Source organism: Macaca fascicularis, chromosome 7, assembly GCF_037993035.2.
Source record: "Macaca fascicularis isolate 582-1 chromosome 7, T2T-MFA8v1.1".
NCBI lineage: Eukaryota > Metazoa > Chordata > Mammalia > Primates > Cercopithecidae > Macaca > Macaca fascicularis.
In genome coordinates, this window is record NC_088381.1 from 9,866,971 (window position 1) to 9,887,163 (window position 20,193).

The window sequence follows — 20,193 nt, forward strand, 5'->3', positions numbered from 1 at the left end:
TAGATACTCAGTAGTGGGATTGCTGGATCAGATGGTAGATCCATTTTTAGTTCTTTGAGAAATCTTCATACAGTTTTCCATAGGGGTTGTACTAATTTACATTCCCACCAACGTGTATAAGCATTCCCTTTTCTCTGTATCATCACCAACATTTGTTATTTTTTAATCTTTTTCAATAATGGCCATCCTGACTAGTGTTAAGATGACATCATAGTGGTTTTAGTTTGCATTTCTCTGATGATTAGTGATGCTAAGCATTTTTTCATATGCTTGCTGGCCATTCACGTGTTTTCATTTGAAAAATGTCTGTCTATGTCCTTTGCCCACTTTTTAATGGGATCATTTGTTTTGGGATTGCCTAGAAGGCATTTTCATATAAGTTAGTGTTTGGCAGACTGGAATTGGAGGGCTCCTATGGGTTCATGAAGGTAGCCTTTAGGGTATGACATTTTTCCTTTAAATATAATCTTACATCTTATGGGTTTGAGATGTTGAAATTCTTTCTGTACCTTGCCACTTCCAATTATATGCTTAGAATTGAGACTACATATAATGGTAGCAATTATTATACCTTTACTTCTTTGCTAAAATATTCAAGTTGTTAGCTTTGTCCCTTTCTTGGAAATAACTGCCACTCATCAAAAGCATGATCAGATTTGAGGTCAAAAAGTTATAGGGAAAGAACACAGTCTTTGGAGTGAAAAGGACAGGAGTGTGTTGCAGTGCTCACTCCGTATTTTCTGAATGCACTTAACCCTTTGACCTCTCAGTGATTTCACTCTTGTGGATCCTTCAGCAGCTCCTCACTTCCTACTTTTCCAGGACTCATCAAAATTCTTCTCTGGTCAATTAATAAATAAATAAAAATAAATAAATTATTGTCTGCTCTTTGAAACTTAGTTCAAACGCCACTTCCTTCATGAATCTTTTTCTGATTCCAGTTGGAATTCGTCTCTTCTCTTATGATTTGTTCTCTGCTGTAATGATTGTTCTAATCTGCCTCCTATTATAGTTATTTTTACATATCTATTTCTCTTACACCTATAAGTTCCTTTGTGGTAGGGACTGTCTTTGTAATCCTCATAGCGCCCAGCTAAGATGTTGTACATGGCAAGCGTTCATACGTGTTTGTTAAAGATTTAATAAATGAATAAAAGGAACAAATGAGTGAGCTAGAATCTACTCCTGTTTCACCTTGAACTAATGGAAGCTCACATATATGTACAGGCCTCATCTCATCCCACAGGTGCCTTATAAGTGGCAAGAAACCCACTATGTTAGTAGCACTAATTTTGTTATTTGGTAAAAAGAATGATGAAAATTCTAACAGTCACCCTGTAGTTTTTCCAGAGTAAGATTCTGCTAATATATAAATAAAATATGCATTTTCTACTTGCCCCTGAAGCTGCCTTAATCCAAACCTGCTCAAAGTTGTCATAGATAAAGACTTTTTATTATCTTTGTTTTTCAAGGATTTGGGGCTACCTTTGAGAAAAATATATGATAAAATAGTAATATCATTGATTCTCAGAAAGTATCAATCAGGAATCAAAGGTTTAGCCTGGGGGGGGTCTGAATAGCACTCGTTTCTCAAATATAGAACTTGATATAAAAATCTCAGAATAAATATAGTTAGCATTTGTTTAGTAAGACTGTTTTTACGGATGAAATCTAATGATAAAAATGCAACAGCCAAACAATGTTTCCATAGATATTTATCTTCAAAGTATAATTCCCATATAAGCTTGTGTTTGGGATAGACAGTAATAGAGATAAAAGCAAAATGAGAGACTCTCGAGTGAAATGTGGTATCAATGATGAGAATGAATACAACCAGAAACAAATGAACCCCACAAATGGGCCATTGATTAGGGAGGCCTAACTCTGATGACATACAACCCCATATTGTCAGTGGCTTAGCGTAGTCAAAATTTATTTTTGCTCATATGACTCTCCAAGGCCAGTGGGAGGGCTCCAGTGAGTGTGGTTATTGGCTTCACCATCCCCTAAGGGCAGAGCCTCACAGACAATAAGGTGTTTACAAGTTTCCTGGGGATCATGTTAACATGAAGGCTCTGATTCAGTAATTTGGGCGTGGGGCTAGGGCTAAGCATCCGTATTTCTAGAATGGTAGCACTATGGCTGATGATCTAGATGGTACCAGTGCTGCTGTTCTGGGGATCACACTTGAAATAAGGAGATCTTTGGGCTTTGGAATCCCTTGTTGGATATCTGTATCCAGTGGAAGGAAGGTAAGGTTGGTGGGGCCCACTCCTGGGGCCCACCCACTTCCTATTGGCCAGAATTTAGTCAGATGATCTCCTATCCCTGCAAGTGAAGGCTGGGATATAAAGCCTTTGTATGTTCAGAAGGAGAAGAAAATGGAGTCTGGTGAATACTCAGCAGTACCTGCCTCTGCAGTCAGGTATTCCAGAGGTCACCAAGATGCCCCCTGTCTGTCAGAAAGTACAGATGGCCTCTAGCTGCAATGCCTGCATGCCCCCCCCACCATGGTGGACTGGACCTGTCTGCACTCCCTTTTCTTTTAAAAGAACCTGTGAACCCAGAAAATCTGAGACAGGTCTTAGTTAATTTAGAAAGTTTATTTTGCCAAGGTTGAGGACATGCCCGTGACAGAGCCTCAGGAAGTCCTGACGACATGTGCCGAAGGTGGTCCAGGCACAGCTTGGTTTTATACATTTAGGGAGACGTGAGACGTGAGACATCAATCAGTATATGTAAGAAGTACAATGGTTCAGTCTGGAAAGGCAGGACAACTTGAAGCAAAGGCAGGAAGACTGGAAGCTGAGAAGGAGCTTCCAGGTCACAGATAGTGATACACAAATGGTTTTATTCTTCTGAGTTTCTTATTAGCCTTTCCAAAGGAGGCAATCAGATAATGCATCTATCTCAGTGAGCGAAGGAGTGACTTTGACTAGAATGGGAGGCAGGTTTGCCCTAAGCAGTTCCCAGCTTGAGTTTTCCTTAGTGATTGTGGGGGCTAAAGACATTTTCCTACACATTTCCCCACTTTTCTTTTTTTTTTTTTAATCTTTTGGAGACAGGATTTTACAAGAGAATGAGTCTCTGGTCTCAGGTTTCATCTGATCTCTTATAGCTGGAAGGGTTTATTCCTAGATGGGTAGGTCCCAAAAGCTCATTTTTAGGAGGTTGTGAAGTCCCACATCCTGTGAAGAGAAAACAGCGGGGAAGAAGGGAGAAAAAAACAACAAACAAAAGAACAATCCTGGAAAAATCCATATAGGCCACGTTACTCTGAAGTCGTACATTAGTAGGCAGGTGTGAAAGTGGCTTATGTACGTAAACAGGTTGCTGTTACTTTCTTCTGAAGTTTATTTAAGTTGTCTGGCTTCAGTACACAGGGTTTTAAGAAAGCACAACTTAGTTTTCAGTGACTCCAAATTAGGAAAAATGGAAAAAAGAAGGAAAAAAATTTGAAAACATTATTTTGAAGACTTGTAACCAGGAAAAATTAGAATTCGGTCCCAAACTGTAGAAAACAATAAAATTGAAAAAAATATCAGGCAGACCAGAATCTAACAACAGGTCTACTTGAAACATAATTTTTCTCTCTGCAGTTTCCCATTTTCACTAAAGACAAATCATGGTAGGACTGGTTTGCTTTATCATACTTGGCCTAATATTTGTATACAGTGCAGCAAGGGTAATTAGTTTTTACATAGACTTTTAAATGGGCTTTGATGGAACTTTGCTGCATAGCAGGAATCTCAGATATGACTTTTTAAAGCTGAGCCCAGCCATGGATTTGTGCCATCAAATACCTATGAGGTGGGTGAATTTCCTCTCCTCTGGAGGGTCCAAGATAAACCTAGGGCTTCTGCACATGTCAGAAAGTGACATTCTTTACTTACCTCAGAAACCCTGTATATGGACTGTGTACACAAAATATGAGGCCATTTGTTCCAAGGGCTTTATTGGCTCCATAAGTCAAGTTTGATTCCTTAAAGGAAAGCACACCATTCCAGTCAAAGCCTTGGTAAAATAACCAATGTATCTCACTGTGCCCTATTACAAAAGAAAACTGATTTTTATTGCACTTATGCAAATAACTTTTTTTTTTTTTTTTTTTTTTTTTTTTTTTTTTTTTTTGAGACGGAGTCTCACGCTGTTGCCCAGGCTGGAGTGCAGTGGCGCGATCTCGGCTCACTGCAAGCTCCGCCTCCCGGGTTCCCGCCATTCTCCTGCCTCAGCCTCCTGAGTAGCTGGGACTACAGGCGCCCGCCACCGCGCCCGGCTAATTTTTTGTATTTTTAGTAGAGACGGGGTTTCACTGTGGTCTCGATCTCCTGACCTTGTGATCCGCCCGCCTCGGCCTCCCAGCCATAAACTGAGACTACTCACGAATAGGTTCCAAATTCTGGAGAAATTAGGTAGAGAGAAACAAATATGCTCCAAATTTTGTTCACAGGAGTGTTCTTTACTCAATTGTTAAAAGCCACAAATAGCTTAAAAGTTTTCTTAACTCTGTAAAACAAAACAAAGTATCAGCAACGTTTGAAGCAAAGAGTCAAAAAGATTACATCAGTTTTTTGTTGCTTCAGTTAATTTCAGTTAACTTCTGTTCTGTTTGATAGCCATGAACATTTTAGCTCTCCATGAAAGTTCTGAAAGTTTTCCTTTATTCCAATGTCATAATTTACAAAGTTATCAGAAAACCTACATTTAAGTGCGCCTGTTAGAGTCCTACAGCTGATTATAAACCCACCTTTTAGAGAGGGTTTAAAACCAGATAAAACAAGACAATTGTTTGTGGATGACAAAAAGTTTTAAGGCAGCCATAGTTAAAAGAAATAATTGACAAGGAAATTTGTTACCTCTGTGGCACGCAACAATTTTAACATAACAATTATGATTATTACTGATAATGTACACTAAGGTACATCAGAATTATAGGAGTTTCCCATAATTTTGGAATACATACCACTAACACGTTTATACAAATATAGCCCAAAGAAACCAAGTACCATTTCATATTTGACAATGCTTCCTGTATAATTTTTATACCAAATAAGCTAAGTTACATCATTTTTGGACTTTAGGTAACCTAATGTCTTAAAAGATTAATTAGGTTAGAAAAAGGCATAATTTATCATTTGATTTTGGAAAGTTTGTCAAATATAAAAGGTTTAAAACACTTGATATTACAAAATAGGATTACAGGTCATTGTAAAGTCATTTAAGTGATAATTCAAGCATTTCAAAAAGCAAACACCTTCATTCTTTGAGAGAGAAGACTGAATTTTCTAAACAAGAAGCCCTAATAAAAACAGCATGAAGTCAATTACATTTGCTTTTCAAACTTTGGTAAACAATTTATAAAATTTAATCTTGATTATAAAATACAACTTCAGTAAGCCTTTTATAACCTTTATAATCTTTATTAAGAGGTTGGTCAATGCTTCAAGAAAACCTTGTTAATCTGACATAAGGGTCCATATATTGGTTTTACATCAGTGTACCTTTGACATTGATAATTAATTTATAGATGAACTGAACCTATTTTATCTTTCAAAATTGGCCCTTACAATCTTACATACCCACCTCTTCTGTGACAGTTCCTGGGCCTTGAAGAGTTGAATAGCTTTAATTTCTTGCCCTCTGTCTCAGGAATGCAGTTTATTTTGATTGACATCTTCTACAGGGCCTGAAGATAAGCCTTTAATTGCTGTCAGTGTTTAAGATTTAGCAGGACTTGGTGTCCTTTTTAGACCCAGGAGTTAGAGCCCTGTAACTCAATGTTACAAGAACTTTAAAAGCACATACAGGAAGATACATGGATGTAATGATGTAATGACCTTAATTTAAAAAAAAAAAAAATCCCAGTTTTTTTTTTCCTAAGCAAACCAAAACTTAATATGACAACTTGATTATGTGAATTTTTTTAAATATGTAAATCCTCTTATTGTGACTTACACTGACTGCTCATGACATGGTTGGACTTTCTGATTTGTTGTGAACATCTCTCCTTTTTAAAAAAGCAGTTATTTTATTTTAGGACTAAATTTACCATACAAGATTCTTTCTTATATAAAATTATTTCTCTGTAAGTTTTTCACCTCAAAAAAGATAGAATAAAACCTCTTTATTTTTATAACTTTCTTTACATCTTTTTTATTCCTGGTTCCTTTCACCTTTTTCTATACATAACCTTTAAGCTTTGAATTAGACAAAACTTGTTCACTTTTTTTTTTAAGGACACACTTCTTTTTTCTTTAGCAATAATGTTTTCCTACAATGTGTATTTATTGGAAAATACCCAAATAGTGAAATATCTATTATTTAATTTAATATAGCTTTATGTTCTAAATTATGACAAGTTTGTCTACAAATATTTATGCCATTACATTTACCTAATTGTTTTAATTGTTTACCTAGATTATTCATGAAAACTGTGATAGTCATTATTTAAAGTTATAAAACTGCCATTGCAAAATTATAACTGAGACACTGAAAAGAGATTTAATCTAAGTGACTCAATGTTGCTCTTAACCTCCCAGCTGTCCTTGTTCATTCCTGGGCATAGGCTGAACTAACATTGGGAGGAACGTAATTTATAGTTTGGCTTTGAAATAGACAATAACAGTCCTTTCCCAAAACAAACCTCTTATTGCCTGTGGACTAGACTGCCTAAAGCCACTGGATTAGAAGTTACAGTAGTCTTACTACATTCAAGATGCAGCTATTGTCATTAAATCCTTATCAATGTCTTATTTATTACAAATTACAAAAGCAAAGATTATTCTGTTTTGGGCTGGGCTTATAGTTTTGTAACCCCTATGCCAAATTTTGACACCTTACAGTATTTGGCAGGGATAAGTATGAAATTGCCTGATTAATAAATGCAAACAAAAATGTCTGCTGGGCAATTCTTAAGGCATTTCTAATAGTAGTTTACCAGTAATTTTAAAGCTAGCTTATTTATTAAAGATTTTACTGGCCAGGTGCAGTAGCTCACGCCTGTAATCCCAGCACTTTGGGAGGCCGAGGTGGGTGGATCACAAGGTCAGGAGTTCAAGACCAGCTTGGTCAACATAGTGAAACCCTGTCTGTACTAAAAATACAAAAAATTAGCTGGGTGGTGGGTGCCAATAATCCCAGCTACTCAGGAGGCTGAGGCAAGAGAATCGCTTGAACCTGGGAGGCGGAGGTTGCGGTGAGCCAAGATTGCACCATTGCACGCCAGCCTGGGCGACAGTGCAGCAATGCGAGACTCCGTCTCAAAAAAAAAAAAAAGATTTTACTTAAGTTACAGGTACTTTAAAAAGCATTTAACTAGTCTTTTCTTATTTATTATATAATTTAGAGCTTTTATTTTTTGAGCCAATTAATTACAGCTCTTTTATATATTGTTAGTAGTAAAACATTCTGTACACATCACATGAATACATATAAAAACTTATGAGGCATGCCAATGGAAGTACATTTTATAGATTTATAAAGACTCCCCCCCCTCTTTTTTTTCCCTGTCTTAGACTTTCAGATTCTTGATAACCTGTTTCACAGCCCTAGGCAGTTGTCAGCTTAAATAGCCTTATGTTTGCACATTAAGGGAAACAACTCAAGTGAAAATCAAATAGCAAAATTTACATCATAAAGTACAGAGAGAAAAAGTCTGGTGGTGCTAGAGGGAGACACTGTTATTTTTCTTTGAGCCAAATTAAACATAAAATTAAAGTACACTCTTCCTTAAAAACTGAAGAGTAGCCTCTGTTGCAATAATTGTTTTAATTTAAAAAAAAAATCAGATGAAAACAGAATTCAGTTAACTGAGAAGAAAAAAAAAATTTTTGCTCAAAAAAAAAAGGACAAGGCCTTAGGAGAGAAAAACAACCAAAACCATGAAGATCTTTCAAATACAAACATGCACACATGCACACACACACACACACACCCATCTTGGATGTTAGCCTTTTAATTAAGGTGACTTTTAACCATTGAGCTCCTTCAAAAAAATTTTTAATCTCATTACCATATTTCTACTAGGACAAAATGCTGCTAAAGCAAAATGATCACACAAATTGTACGACTTCTGAGCACTCTAAGTGTAAGCAGAAATTAACACCAGCTGGTTGTTAAATGCTAACTTTAATCGTGTAAAAGGAATTTGCAGGACAGAATCCCAAACCAGTTTCTTAGCTAGTAGTGGGTCTCGGGCTGTAGACTGCTGTCTGCCAGCCTAGAAGCAGGACAAAAAAACCCAAAAAAAACGCAACTCATCTTCCCTGTTGGAAGCAAGCTCAAACTCCATAAAGGAGTTACCTGCCTTCCGTCATCATGGAAGCAGGAAAACTTGCCTTCCTGTTGGAAGCAAGTAAAACTAAAAAAAAAAAAAAGGAGTTGTACAGCAAAACAGACTTTAGATCTCAACCTAAAGTTTTGGGAGATCAGGGATTCTCTGGAGGGGGTACTCTCAGACCTCAGCAAATTGTCCTATTTGTTTAAGCCATAAGGTTAGCTCATGCTGGTACCAAGCACCGATAGGAGATTTGTCAAAGGTCAGGGGCATCTCCACTCATAATCCCCCCCGTGGTTACCAAAATGTGAACCCAGAAAATCTGAGACAGGTCTTAGTTAATTTGGAAAGTTTAGTTTGCCAAGGTTGAGGACACGCTTGTGACACAGCCTCAGGAAGTCCTGCTGACATGTCCCCAGGGTGGTCCGGGCACAGCTTGATTTTATACGTTTGGGGAGATGTACGACATCACTCAATATATATAAGAAGTACATTGGTTCGGTCTGGAAAGGCGGGACGACTTGAAGCCAAAACAGGAAGACTGGAAGCGGACAGGGAACTTCCGGTCACAGATAGGTGATACACAAATGGTTACATTCTTCTGAGTTTCTCATTAGCCTTTCCAAAGGAGGCAAATGAGAGATGCATCTATCTCGGTGAGCAGAGCAGTGACTGAATAGAACGTGAGGCAGGTTTATCTTAAGCAGTTTCCAGCTTGAGTTTTCCTTAGTGATTTTGGGGGCCCAAGAGATTTTCCTTTCACAAACCCATTTGAACTATTTTAGAAACGGAAGTTTATCCCCATTCCCCGGTTTTACCTGAAGGAGTGTCTCCTAAAGCAAAACCGAAACAATGTCAACTCTGATTCTTTAAGTGGCATCATTTTTTATAGATGAGGCATTGCTCTGTTCGGCTGTGTGCTTTTCACAGAGCCTTTTTCTCTTTGCTGTTCCTACTGTGTGTGGATTAAGCCCTGCTTTCCCTCTGGCTGTGACAGCAAGTCTCCCGCAGCCATCACTCCAAGGCAAAACAGATGAAATGTGTAATAGGCCGACTGAAAAGTATTTCATTTCCTGGCCATCTATGGCTCTTTTCTTAGGGTGAGAAATTATCCTCTGGATTTCAGGTTTCCACAGTTGAAATCTTTCACAGAGTGCTAATGGTAAGAGTCCCCCACAAAACTGCATTTGGGATTCTTTTCTGCTTCTCCTGTAAATGTGCTTTGTATTTATCTGGAACAAAACTGACATTCAGGGAGTCAGGTAGAAAATTGGTTTGTGAGAATTATGGATACAAATGCCACAAACACCTTGAAGCTATCAAACCCCACTAAGCATTGAGTCTTCTGTGGCCACTTTGAGAGACTGAAGCGAGGCTGCCTGCCTCTCTGTTGGTACGACCTGCCGTATCGTGGCTGTTATTTATCGACTGCTGTTTGCACATTCCTGTCTGTGAAGGAGAGCGGGAGGACCAGAGCCTGACTGGCCCAGCACAGTTCGCTTTGCCATGATAGGAACAAAAAAGTCTGAATGGAAGAGGATACAGTGCAAGGAGAGGTGAGCGTGCAGGACGAGGCAAACAGAGGCTGTTCCCACTTCCCAGGCAGCTGGAAAACAAGGGGCAGAAGCAGTTTAATGACGGGTCTCTTAGATTCCTGGGCCACGTGGGCTCTTGTCAGTTTGTTCTCCTTCTAGATGGGAGAAAGAGAGCGAGTTAAATATTTAGAATACCAGTTTCCAGGAATTAAAGGGTATCTTCATGAGTTTTGATGGTATCACAGCAAAAGACCGAAGAACAGGAGTCTGCCCTACCATCACCCCACCTACAGAAAATTCCATTCCCAAGCTTGCTACATGCAACACCTTGGCCAGATGGGAATCTTACGTGCCTTTTTATTAATAAGTAGCCACTGATACTCAGCGCCAAGCACCATCAGGGCTGGGTGAGAGTGTGCTGCTCGAGTTGGAAGTCCATGGAAGGCCTTTTATCCTTCTGCTGTGTGTTTTCAGAGCTGAGACCGTGAGCAGGGCCTAGATTTTGTGCCTTAGATGCCTCACTACACCTTAGTCCTGGCCTGGCTGGGATAATATCTTAGACTGTCTGTCTTCAGAGCACAGCCTCTTTCTTACTGTAATAGAACAATGGCTACTGAGGTTATGCACAGTTTGGAGGGAAGGGGCATAAGACTAGAGCAGAGGGGCTAGAAAAAAGCCCGGACTCATTTTCCCAAGAAGCAGCAGGCTCTGAGGCATCACTCGTTCCTTCTGGGTAAGAGGCAAAGCCTCCTTGGCTCTGAGCTAGCTCTCCACCCATCACCTAGACCCCACCCTTTATGACTCCTTCCTTCATGCCCTGTGGTGGTCCTGCTCACTGTGCCCTCCTGGTGGTCCTAAAGTTTGGTGGGTGTGTCCTGCTGCAGGTTCTGGATATCCTGTGCTCCCTCTGTCTCTGCAATGGGGTTGCAGTGAGAGCCAACCAGAATCTGATCTGTGACAACCTGCTGCCCCGGAGAAACCTGCTCTTGCAGACACGACTGATTAACGATGTAACCAGGTAAGGCCACCACCGTCATTCCAGATGCCAAGCATAGTTCTGCCTGTCTTATCTCCAAGCAGGAAAAGAGGGCTGATCTGAACTCCAGCGTTGCCTGCCCATAGTTTCCATGGCGATCAAAGTACATAAGACAAGACCAAGCAAACATGTACTTCCTATGACTAGGGCCTCCAACCCCTTTAGCACAATTTTTCAAACTTTTCTGTTTAAGTAGCTGAGGACAAAGTATATGTAGCATCTGAGTGCTAAAGAATTTGGCCTGAGATGGCCTACCATGTTTTCTTTTAAACATTAATGCAACTCTTATAACTTCATAATATATTCATATTTATTTTTATATACCAACTTTTTTTTTTCTATAATCTTTTTATAGAATGGATGTCCCAAGTGAGACCGTGGCTTCTTGAATCCTCTGGCACATGGCCATGTATCTCACTGCTGTCTGCGAGGATCAGGGTGAAGAGCAGGGGCCCCTGCAGGACCCCTAGCTTGCTAGTCCATACATGTGGCTGCACATGACTCATGTGAACTCACTGGGCTGGGACTAGGCAGGTCTGCGGTTTTCTAGCCACTTCTACCTAGGCCTACGCGCTAATCCACAATGGCAAGAATAGAGTCTTCCCTCTGAGGTGCAGAGTGGCCCAAAGACCTGAGCTGTCACACAGACTTACTTTCTTCATGGTGCCAGCCTGGTTTTTCTTTGCCTACCCAAAATAGGGCACAGCTCCAGCCCAAGAACAGTTCGTCTCTGAGAGTATGATTCCTGACATAAAAACTCTAAGTGGAATATCTTAAGCTTTTAACCACTTTGCCGGATACATTAAAACCTCTTTTCCTTAACGGGGTTGCCTAGTAATGACTTCTTAATGGTTTTAAGAGACCAGTGTTATTAATAATGCTTTGGTAACAAAGCTGCTGTTCTGAAAATAAGGGTGCTTATACCAATTGACCAGAAAATGGAATTCAGGTAAAATTTTCTTTTTAACTTAAAGAAACAAAGGTTTGTAATCGTACAAATCTGTATAACATTTTCAACATCGTTGCTCATGGTTGGCACTCAGTAAACGTTGGTTGCCTTGAATGGAATGTTAAAAGGAACATCCTTTATATTTTGTAATGAAAATATTGTCCTGATGTGTCACGCTAAGAACTTAATCCAAATGTTGAGGGTCCTAAGCTTTTTCTAGTCTTTTTTTTTTTTTTTTTTTTTTTTGAGACAAGGTCTCACTCTGTTGCCCAGGCTGGAGTGCGGTGGCGTAATCATGGCTCACTGCAGCCTTGAACTCCTAGGCTCAAGCAATTCTCCAACCTCACCCTCGCAAGTAGCTTGGACTATAGGTGTGCACCACCATACCCAGCTAATTTTTGTAGAGACGGGGTCTCACTTTGTTACCCAGGCTGATCTCAGACTCCTGGCTTTTAGAGATCCCTCCCATCTTTTGAGCAATATGAAAAACACAGCATTGTTCTTGTCCTCGGTGTAAATGGGCCATTGCCTCCTATGGCCTCGTTCCACTTGCTTTCTCAGTTTTGAAGGGTCTGTAGATGCCACTTGCCCATGTTTAATTTCAGTATCCGGCCAAACATCTTCCTGGGAGTCGCGGAGGGCTCAGCCCAGTACAAGAAGTGGTACTTCGAGCTGATTATCGACCAGGTGGACCCCTTCCTAACAGCAGAGCCCACACATCTGCGTGTGGGCTGGGCCTCTTCCTCAGGCTATGCTCCATACCCAGGCGGTGGAGAAGGATGGGGAGGCAATGGTGTTGGCGATGACCTGTACTCCTATGGCTTTGATGGACTTCACCTTTGGTCAGGTGAGTACCTTGCTAAAGCTTTGGCTCATAATCTCACTGGAAATGATGGAGGCTCAAATTATTCTAGCTGAAATTACCACTTTCAGTTGAAATGATAGAGACTCAAGAGTCTCAACTAATTAAACGGTTAGATGGAAAAGAGTGTCAGGTTAAAATAAGACTCATTTATACCATTACTCAGACAGTTCCCAGCTACACGGTCTAGTGCAGATCACTTCTCTCAAGCTCATTGTATCTGTAGGAGCAATATTTTACGGAATCGTTAGGATTATATGAGCAGAGACTCAGCATGTATTCACTGGGCAGTGAGTTACATACTTTTTGTTCATTTTTCTCTTATTTTATCCTCACAATGACCCCTTAAGGTAGAAAATATTGACCTCACGTGACAAACGTGTGACCAGAAGCATAAAGATGGTTCAGTAATTTATTCAAGGTCACACTAGGAAGGATCTAGACCTGACTACAAGTCCGTAATCTTGTCAACACAGCCTGTTGCTTCATAATACAATTTATAAAATATCTGGATCCATGCCCAACACACAGTAGGTGCTAACCTCTTTAAACGAATTCAGGGCTTCCTTTTTTTTAGATAAATAATTGATGCTTTTCCCAAGCATGTCCATGGCCCGTGCCTGTGGAGGAATGTCTTGGCTTCCGCCTGGGTGCAAAACGCAAGATTAACTCTCAGGCTTTCGTCGGGAAGAAGAGCCCCACCTCTCCGGTCTGTTGTCCAACGCGTCTATTTTCTGTATCTTTTGCAAAACTGCAATTGGAGACATCATGTCCTTATAGAAATTCCTTACGTCAGCATGGTGCCACGTGTCCATTACATAAGTAACCATGACACACATTCTTCCTCAAATCCAGTACAAAGGCAAAGTTTATCTCTACAGGACAAACCTCTATATTTTCTTCTGTAACTGGTAACTGCGTAACCCATCACATTTTCCTCCTTCCCGTAGCTTTCTAGTTACAACCTAATTGCCTGATACCAATGATTAAGTCAGCTCAGGTCCCAGTGACATGCTTCTTTTAATTGGTCTTTATTTTCAGTTGGTCCATGTGAATTTTTTTGTTGTTGTTATTTTAGGAGCTATGTCGCATTCAGCTTCAACACTTTAAAACTTTTAGGAATAGGCTGTACATATTTATTTGTATACCTGTTTATCCTGGATCACTACCATGGGGGGAGAATGAAAAAAAAAGCCTTCGTTCATGTTCTGTGTGTCCCAGAGGACAGTGTGGTCCTGACATCACTGGATTCCAAATGGCAGGATGATGGGGTCATGTGAAGGGAAAGTCTTACCTTGTGCTGTCCTCCTCCCAACTTAACCTTCCCTAATTCTTCATGGGAGGTGGAGTTTCCCTTTGTTCTCAGTGTTATCATGGAGCCACTGAGTCTGTGGCTATGAAGTAGTGACCTTAAGCTTAGGTTATCGTCAGATATCATAAGGTTCTCAGGAAACTGTCTCTGAATAAATGATCTGAGGAGGAAGAATCCTTATGCTCATGCACCTTTGCAGCTCCTGAGTGTGGCAGGATTAAGTCTGTGAAGGAATTGACAAGATTGACTTGAAAAAATTGTTTCACACACCTACTGACTTCTGCCTGTCTCACGCCCACCCGGCACCGTAGCCCAAGAACGTTCTCTGGAGCCCAGCTACACCTGAAGAGGGCTCTGCGTGAAGACTGGCTGAGGAAATATGAAGCTCACCTAGACCCTGGGGTGAAGCAAACTGGACCCTTGTTTCAAAGAGAAACTAATCACTCTCAAGGGAAAAAATTTACTTAGTCTTTTTCTGACTTCACAGCACTGCGTGGGGCACTTACTTATTCCTGTATCCCTCGGTAGAAATTTGAGGAATGAATACATCAGTGAGTCAGGAGGCATGGAACCCATTCATGGTGCATCCATAGAGGGCTGCTCTGTGCAGTTCAGGACCTGAACGTCCTGTCTGATTGTATATCATTCCAGGAGTGTGCAGTTCCCCACCCTCTCCCTCACCCCTCCTGTCTCCTCTGAAGCCAAGGAAGTTGGGTGCTCCAGGCTCATGCCGAACATCACTAGCAATGGCTCCTATGATTGGAGAAGTGGGAAGAAGGCTGGTGACTCAGCTTTTCAGAAACTGATTGTGACTCTGAAATGACCAGCACTTGATGGTGTATTGCCGTGTACTTGTAGGTGCACTCCAGGGATTTCATCCCTCAGTCTCTGGCATCTGATGAGACATGGAGAAACCAGTGTCTACAAGTTTTATACCTTTCATTCTCACCAAAACCCAAAGCTTTCCTGGGTCTGGGCATCATTCTGACTTCTCCAACCAGCATGCAGGGAACATGTATCTTGCAGAAGGGATTGGAATATGTCAGGAATATTTCTTCAGCTGAAGAAATAAAGTTTCTGTTAATGACCCCCACCAGGACAGCCGTGAATTTCAGACTATCTGATAAAAGGTAATTGTCTGATGAAGAAATGAAACGGAACTAACACTCCAACTTACTACAGGAGAGAATGGTGGGTAGATAGGGGGATATATTAGAAAGTGATCATGATATATTATTCTCCTTTTATTTGAGATTTAAATGCCCAGGTCATTACCTTTAAAGTTATTCATGTGCATAAATTAAGCCACTGCCTTGAATTGGTCTTTAACGTACTTTTATTAAAGTACAATAGATTTTGCAGTAGATGGAAAGAATTACAGTGCCTCTAACACTTTGTCAATGGAAAGTCAAGAACAAACAGCATGGCTCTGGAGTTATGCCTGGGTTTGAATCCTAGCTCTGCCGCTTAATGTTTCTTTTGTGTGTGTTTTTTTGTTTTGTTTTTTTGTTTTTTTGAGACGGAGTCTCGCTCTGTCACCCAGGCTGGAGTGCAGTGGCTCGATCTTGGCTCACTGCAAGCTCTGCCTCCTAGGTTCATGCCATTCTCCTGCCTCAGCCTCCCAAGTAGCTGGGACTACAGGCGCCTGCCGCCATGCCAGGCTAATTTTTTTTTTGTATTTTTAGTAGAGACGGGGTTTCGCCGTGTTAGCCAGGATGGTCTCGACCTCCTGACCTTGTGATCCGCCCACCTCGGCCTCCCAAAGTGCTGGGATTACAGGCGTGAGCCACCATACCTGGCCCATGTTTCTTTTTTTACACTGGACAAATTACTTAACCTCTCAGAGACTTAGTTTTCCTCTGATAAAATGAGGATAATATAAGATTCTTACGAAATTTAAATGAGAAATACGAAGTTCCTGACACACATTAGATACACAGTAAATATGAGCTACCTTCCCTCATCATCTGTGAATTCCACTGTAGTTATAAAGACCAAATCCAGAGTCCTTGGTACTTCACTCAAGACCATGAGAATAGCCCAGTTAGAGCTACCCCAGTAATATCTAAGGGAATAAAGAACCCCAGTTCCATGCTGAATGAGAAGAGAATTCTCAAAGGGACATCCTGGAAGTAAGAATGAGCTTTTTCTCTGTGTAGGGGAGAAGACAGCCTTAATAGGTCTTTTTAGCCATGGAAGTCTGGGAAGTCATTTTCAGGCATCAGCTGTGGGAACATCTCCCGCCTCAACTCTGTCTAACCCTCCCTACAGAGTCCAGGGTCAACTCAGACGCTGTGATCTTCTCTTTGGAGGACTGGCTCTTTTTTGTGATGGTATCACTTTCCCTCTCTGGATGGATCCTCGATGGGGCTTTCAGGACAGCAGTTGGGAGTGAATTCTGCTCGGGGCAGCCTACACAGTATGTTACTGGCTGGGGGAAGTTTCGTAGGAGAAATCATGTCTTCCCTGTAACCACTTTTTTCCTCCTCAGAATTGAAATAAGCAAAAGAATTCGCCATCCCAAGAGACGAGTAGTGTGGAAGCGAATGAATGGAGTAAAATTGTGTTTCCTGATTTATTAAGACTCCTCACGATAATTTACCTCTGCAGTCAGATTTGCACAAGGGGACTTCACCTATCTCCCAGCTAAAATGAGTCCCAGGGTATTTGTTTATAAAACAGCCTTTGTGACTCAGACCTTTCCAACGCCAGTGCCGTGTGGACAAGATCCGAGGAGTAGCTGCAGAAGAGCGGCGCTTTTCTGTCTTTGGATCCCCTCTCATTCCAAATGGCTCAATATTAGTGCTTGGATTATAATGCCAAACTCTGCAGTGCCTGGACCTGTGCAAGTGCTGAGCGCCGCTGTTTCCAGTTGCCTCGTTACTCATCAGAAGGGACTAAATTCTGCAGTAATATACCCTGAGGTTAACTGAAGATGTGCAGCATCTGATTAAGTGGCCTTTAAAAAAAAATCTTATTATCGGGTTTGGAATGGCCTTTCCGAGCTTCCTGGGCCCTTCAGGTGGGCCTGAGCCTCCAAACCAGTGGACAGTTTTTCTTCTTCAGACTGGCAGAGATAAGAACCACTGGGCTCTTGCAGTGGATGGTCTCTAGAATTCCTCAGAGTTCCTAATGTCATAAAAAGCACTTGAGGCTGCTCTTAGAAAAGCGCTTTGAAACAAGTTTGATTTTTCATTCCATAGTGTCACATTTCTGCTGGTTGTTCTAAAAGGGTCAAATACATTAAACATACTTTAAAATGTGCATGTTTTTCAGTACTAGCTTTCAATAAAGAGAGTAGGTTTAAAATCACTTTTTAGATTCAGCCCTCAATGCTGTAATTTCCCATATTGTTACTTTTTTCTAGTATTATAAAAGGTATAATATTCCTACAGTGTCCTGACAAACTTTTCTACTGTTAGCCTAATGATTAAGGTTTCTGGAGTTGAAAAAACACAAACAGTGATAGCATTTGCTGTGGGTTACAGCGTGTGAGGCACTCTTCTATTGCTCTGTATAGATGAATTGATTCGAAACTCACAGCAGTCTTATGAGGTAGACATATTCCTGTTTGACAGATTAGGTAACTTGAGTCCACCAAGGTGAGTTACTTGCCCAAGGTCACACAGTAAGTGACAGACCCAGAACTGGAGGCCAGGCAGTCTGGTTCCAGAAACCCCTTAACCGCTATAATAAACTGCCTCTTAAGTGGTACACAGGACATCATTTATTTGTTTCATTAAAGTCAAAAGGATAATAATGGTACCTTACAAATAAGTCTCTTTACAGCATCCCTGTGGGTACCACTGTGCCCATTTTACAGATGGGGAAGTTGAGCCTCTAGTAAAATCATAGGTCCTGGTTGATGCAGCAGGTAAGAGCTTGGGTTTTGAACTCAGTCCTGTGTGACTCCAAGGCACCTCCGACCTCCCTTTGCTACCTCATTGCAGTTCAGTTGAAAGGATTTGCATCTTGTTTACATGTGGAGTACAAGACCCTTCCTAAATGATTAGGAAGCCATGAAAGCCCTCACAGGGGTGGAGATTACTTTCTCTGCATGTGAGGGGATTTATAAAACACAGTATGGAAAAGCAATGCCACGATTCCATCATTTTCCAATTTCAAACTCTTCGTAGTACTCACATTTTAAAGTGAGGTATACTTCATCAGATGACCTTTTACAGTGTTAATATTATATGAAATGGGCTCTCTTATCCAAACAGTCTTCCCATTACATTGCTGTAAGCACTTGCTAAGTATATACTTCATATCCAGTGATTATCAACAGTTACCCTTTCATTTCTAGATGATATTAGTCTCAACTCTGTTCCCTACTGTACAACCTTTAAAAATAGGCCCAGCCTATGAATTCAATTTGCTTATAACTTTTCTTAGCAAATGTTCCAAAGGAAACTTCTACTTTGAGCCCAGTCTTTTGGAAGAAAAGGTGGGAAAAGACAGTGTCTTTTACCACGAGGGCATAATTGCTCCTCCTGGTGGTTATTTTCAATGGAAAGAACAAGCCAGACAGGAGAAATTCTCCCAGCCGTATTTCCTCTGGAGGGCATATGGCAGCTCTGGCTAAATAAAGTTCAGAGCTCAGCTCCTGTTGATATCAAAGCCCTGCTGCAGATGAAGAGCATCACCCACAAAAGCTGCTCTTTGTCTTTAGTGGCCGAGCCTCAGGCCAGTGTAGAAGCCAACAGTGAACCCTCAGAGGACGCGCGAGAGGACACTGGAGTCACAAATCAACATTTGGCAGTTTTGTCCCAGTTTGTATGATTCTTAGAACATTAAAGAACCTTGGAATTTGTGTTTTTATCCAGCAAGGATCTGAATACTTTTAAAGACGATTGCCCAGTGTAGCATTTCAGTTATTTCCTGGTCTTCCTCAGTTCACAAATATTCGTTAGAATTTGTTCAAGTAGGCTGGGTGCGGTGGCTCAAACCCGTCATCCCAGCAGTTTGGGAGGCCGAGGTGGGAGGATCACTTGAGGCCAGGAGTTCAAGACCAGCCTAGCCAACATGGTGAAATCCTCTCTCTACTAAAAATACAAAAATTATCTGGGCAGTGACGTGAGCCTGTAGTCCCAGCTACTTGAGGGGCTGTACTGAAAGGATCACTTGAACCCACGAGGCAGAGGTTGCAGTGAGGCGAGATCGTGCTGTTGTACTCCAGCCTCAAAAGATAAATAAATAAATAAAAATTAAAAAGTATTTGTTCAAGTAACTATAGTGATATTTTCCAGAAGTTAAACTAAAAAAAAAAAAAGAAAATTATGCAGGAAAGATTGTTTTTAATGGTAAGATAAATCTTAAAGGTGAGACAATTACTGCAAGCTTTGCTGAATTTTAATATAGATTTTTTTCATAACAGACTTGAACAGGAGGAAGAAGAGATCCTTGGAGCTGGCTATCTAAACTCCATACAATGAGCTAAGGGTACTCAGTGTCCTCAAATGGAGAAATTTGAAAGAGTCAAACCTACACTCTTCCACCTAGGCTCAGTTTTGTTTTGTTTTTAAATAATTTTACCTGTAGGCGCTACGATGAGGAACTTGTTCCTCTTTCTCAGTGGTGAAGCCAGGTATTAAAGTTATAAAAACAGAGTCTAAGGCCACCCCAGACTATTTGCCGATATGCACTGAGTACATTGTGTGGAACAGCACTCTTGCTGTGCGGGTGGTCCAAGCTCCATGTTCCTGTCCGGCTTTATTGCCCCGTCCTGTCTCCCTCATTCAGCCTTCATTAACCCTCACCTTCCAGCCTTACCAAACTCCAGCCATTCTGCAACTATGTTAGACACTTCTCTTGCTCCTTCCTTTCTCATTTATCTAGTGAGCTTTTTATTCTCCAGGTATCAAGTTGTCCCATGCTCCCAGACAGATTCCCAGGTGTCTTCCTCTCCTTCTAGAAGGCAACACATACATACCTTCATTCCAATATTTATCATATTGTATATTTTTTATTTAAATGTCCATTTCCCACCAGACTATGGGCTTCTTAAGAGCATGAATTAGGTCTTCTGTCTTTGATCCCCAGCCCCAGGTGTAGTATCTGGCACAGAGGAGAGCCTCGTTACTGCTTGTGGAAGAGTGGGAGGGAATGCAATATGGCTTTATCAATTACCCAAAATAATTAGAGGGATCTACCTCATCTTTTTTATTAATTAAAAAGAGCACAGTGATTTCACCATGTAAAAATTCACCACTTAGTTTAGAATC

At 40.8% G+C, this 20,193-nt stretch overlaps 1 protein-coding gene across 7 annotated transcripts in view; it reads left to right on the plus strand.

The window, feature by feature from the left end:
* RYR3 (ryanodine receptor 3) overlaps positions 1-20,193 on the plus strand; it is a 566,003-nt gene that overhangs the window by 290,399 nt on the left and 255,411 nt on the right. For all 7 annotated transcript variants that reach the window (XM_005559076.5, XM_065547708.2, XM_065547709.2 and 4 more), the window contains exons 17-18: positions 10,695-10,828; positions 12,401-12,642. In XM_005559076.5, coding sequence (XP_005559133.3) covers positions 10,695-10,828; positions 12,401-12,642 — 376 coding nt within the window. The remainder of the gene's footprint in view (positions 1-10,694; positions 10,829-12,400; positions 12,643-20,193) is intronic.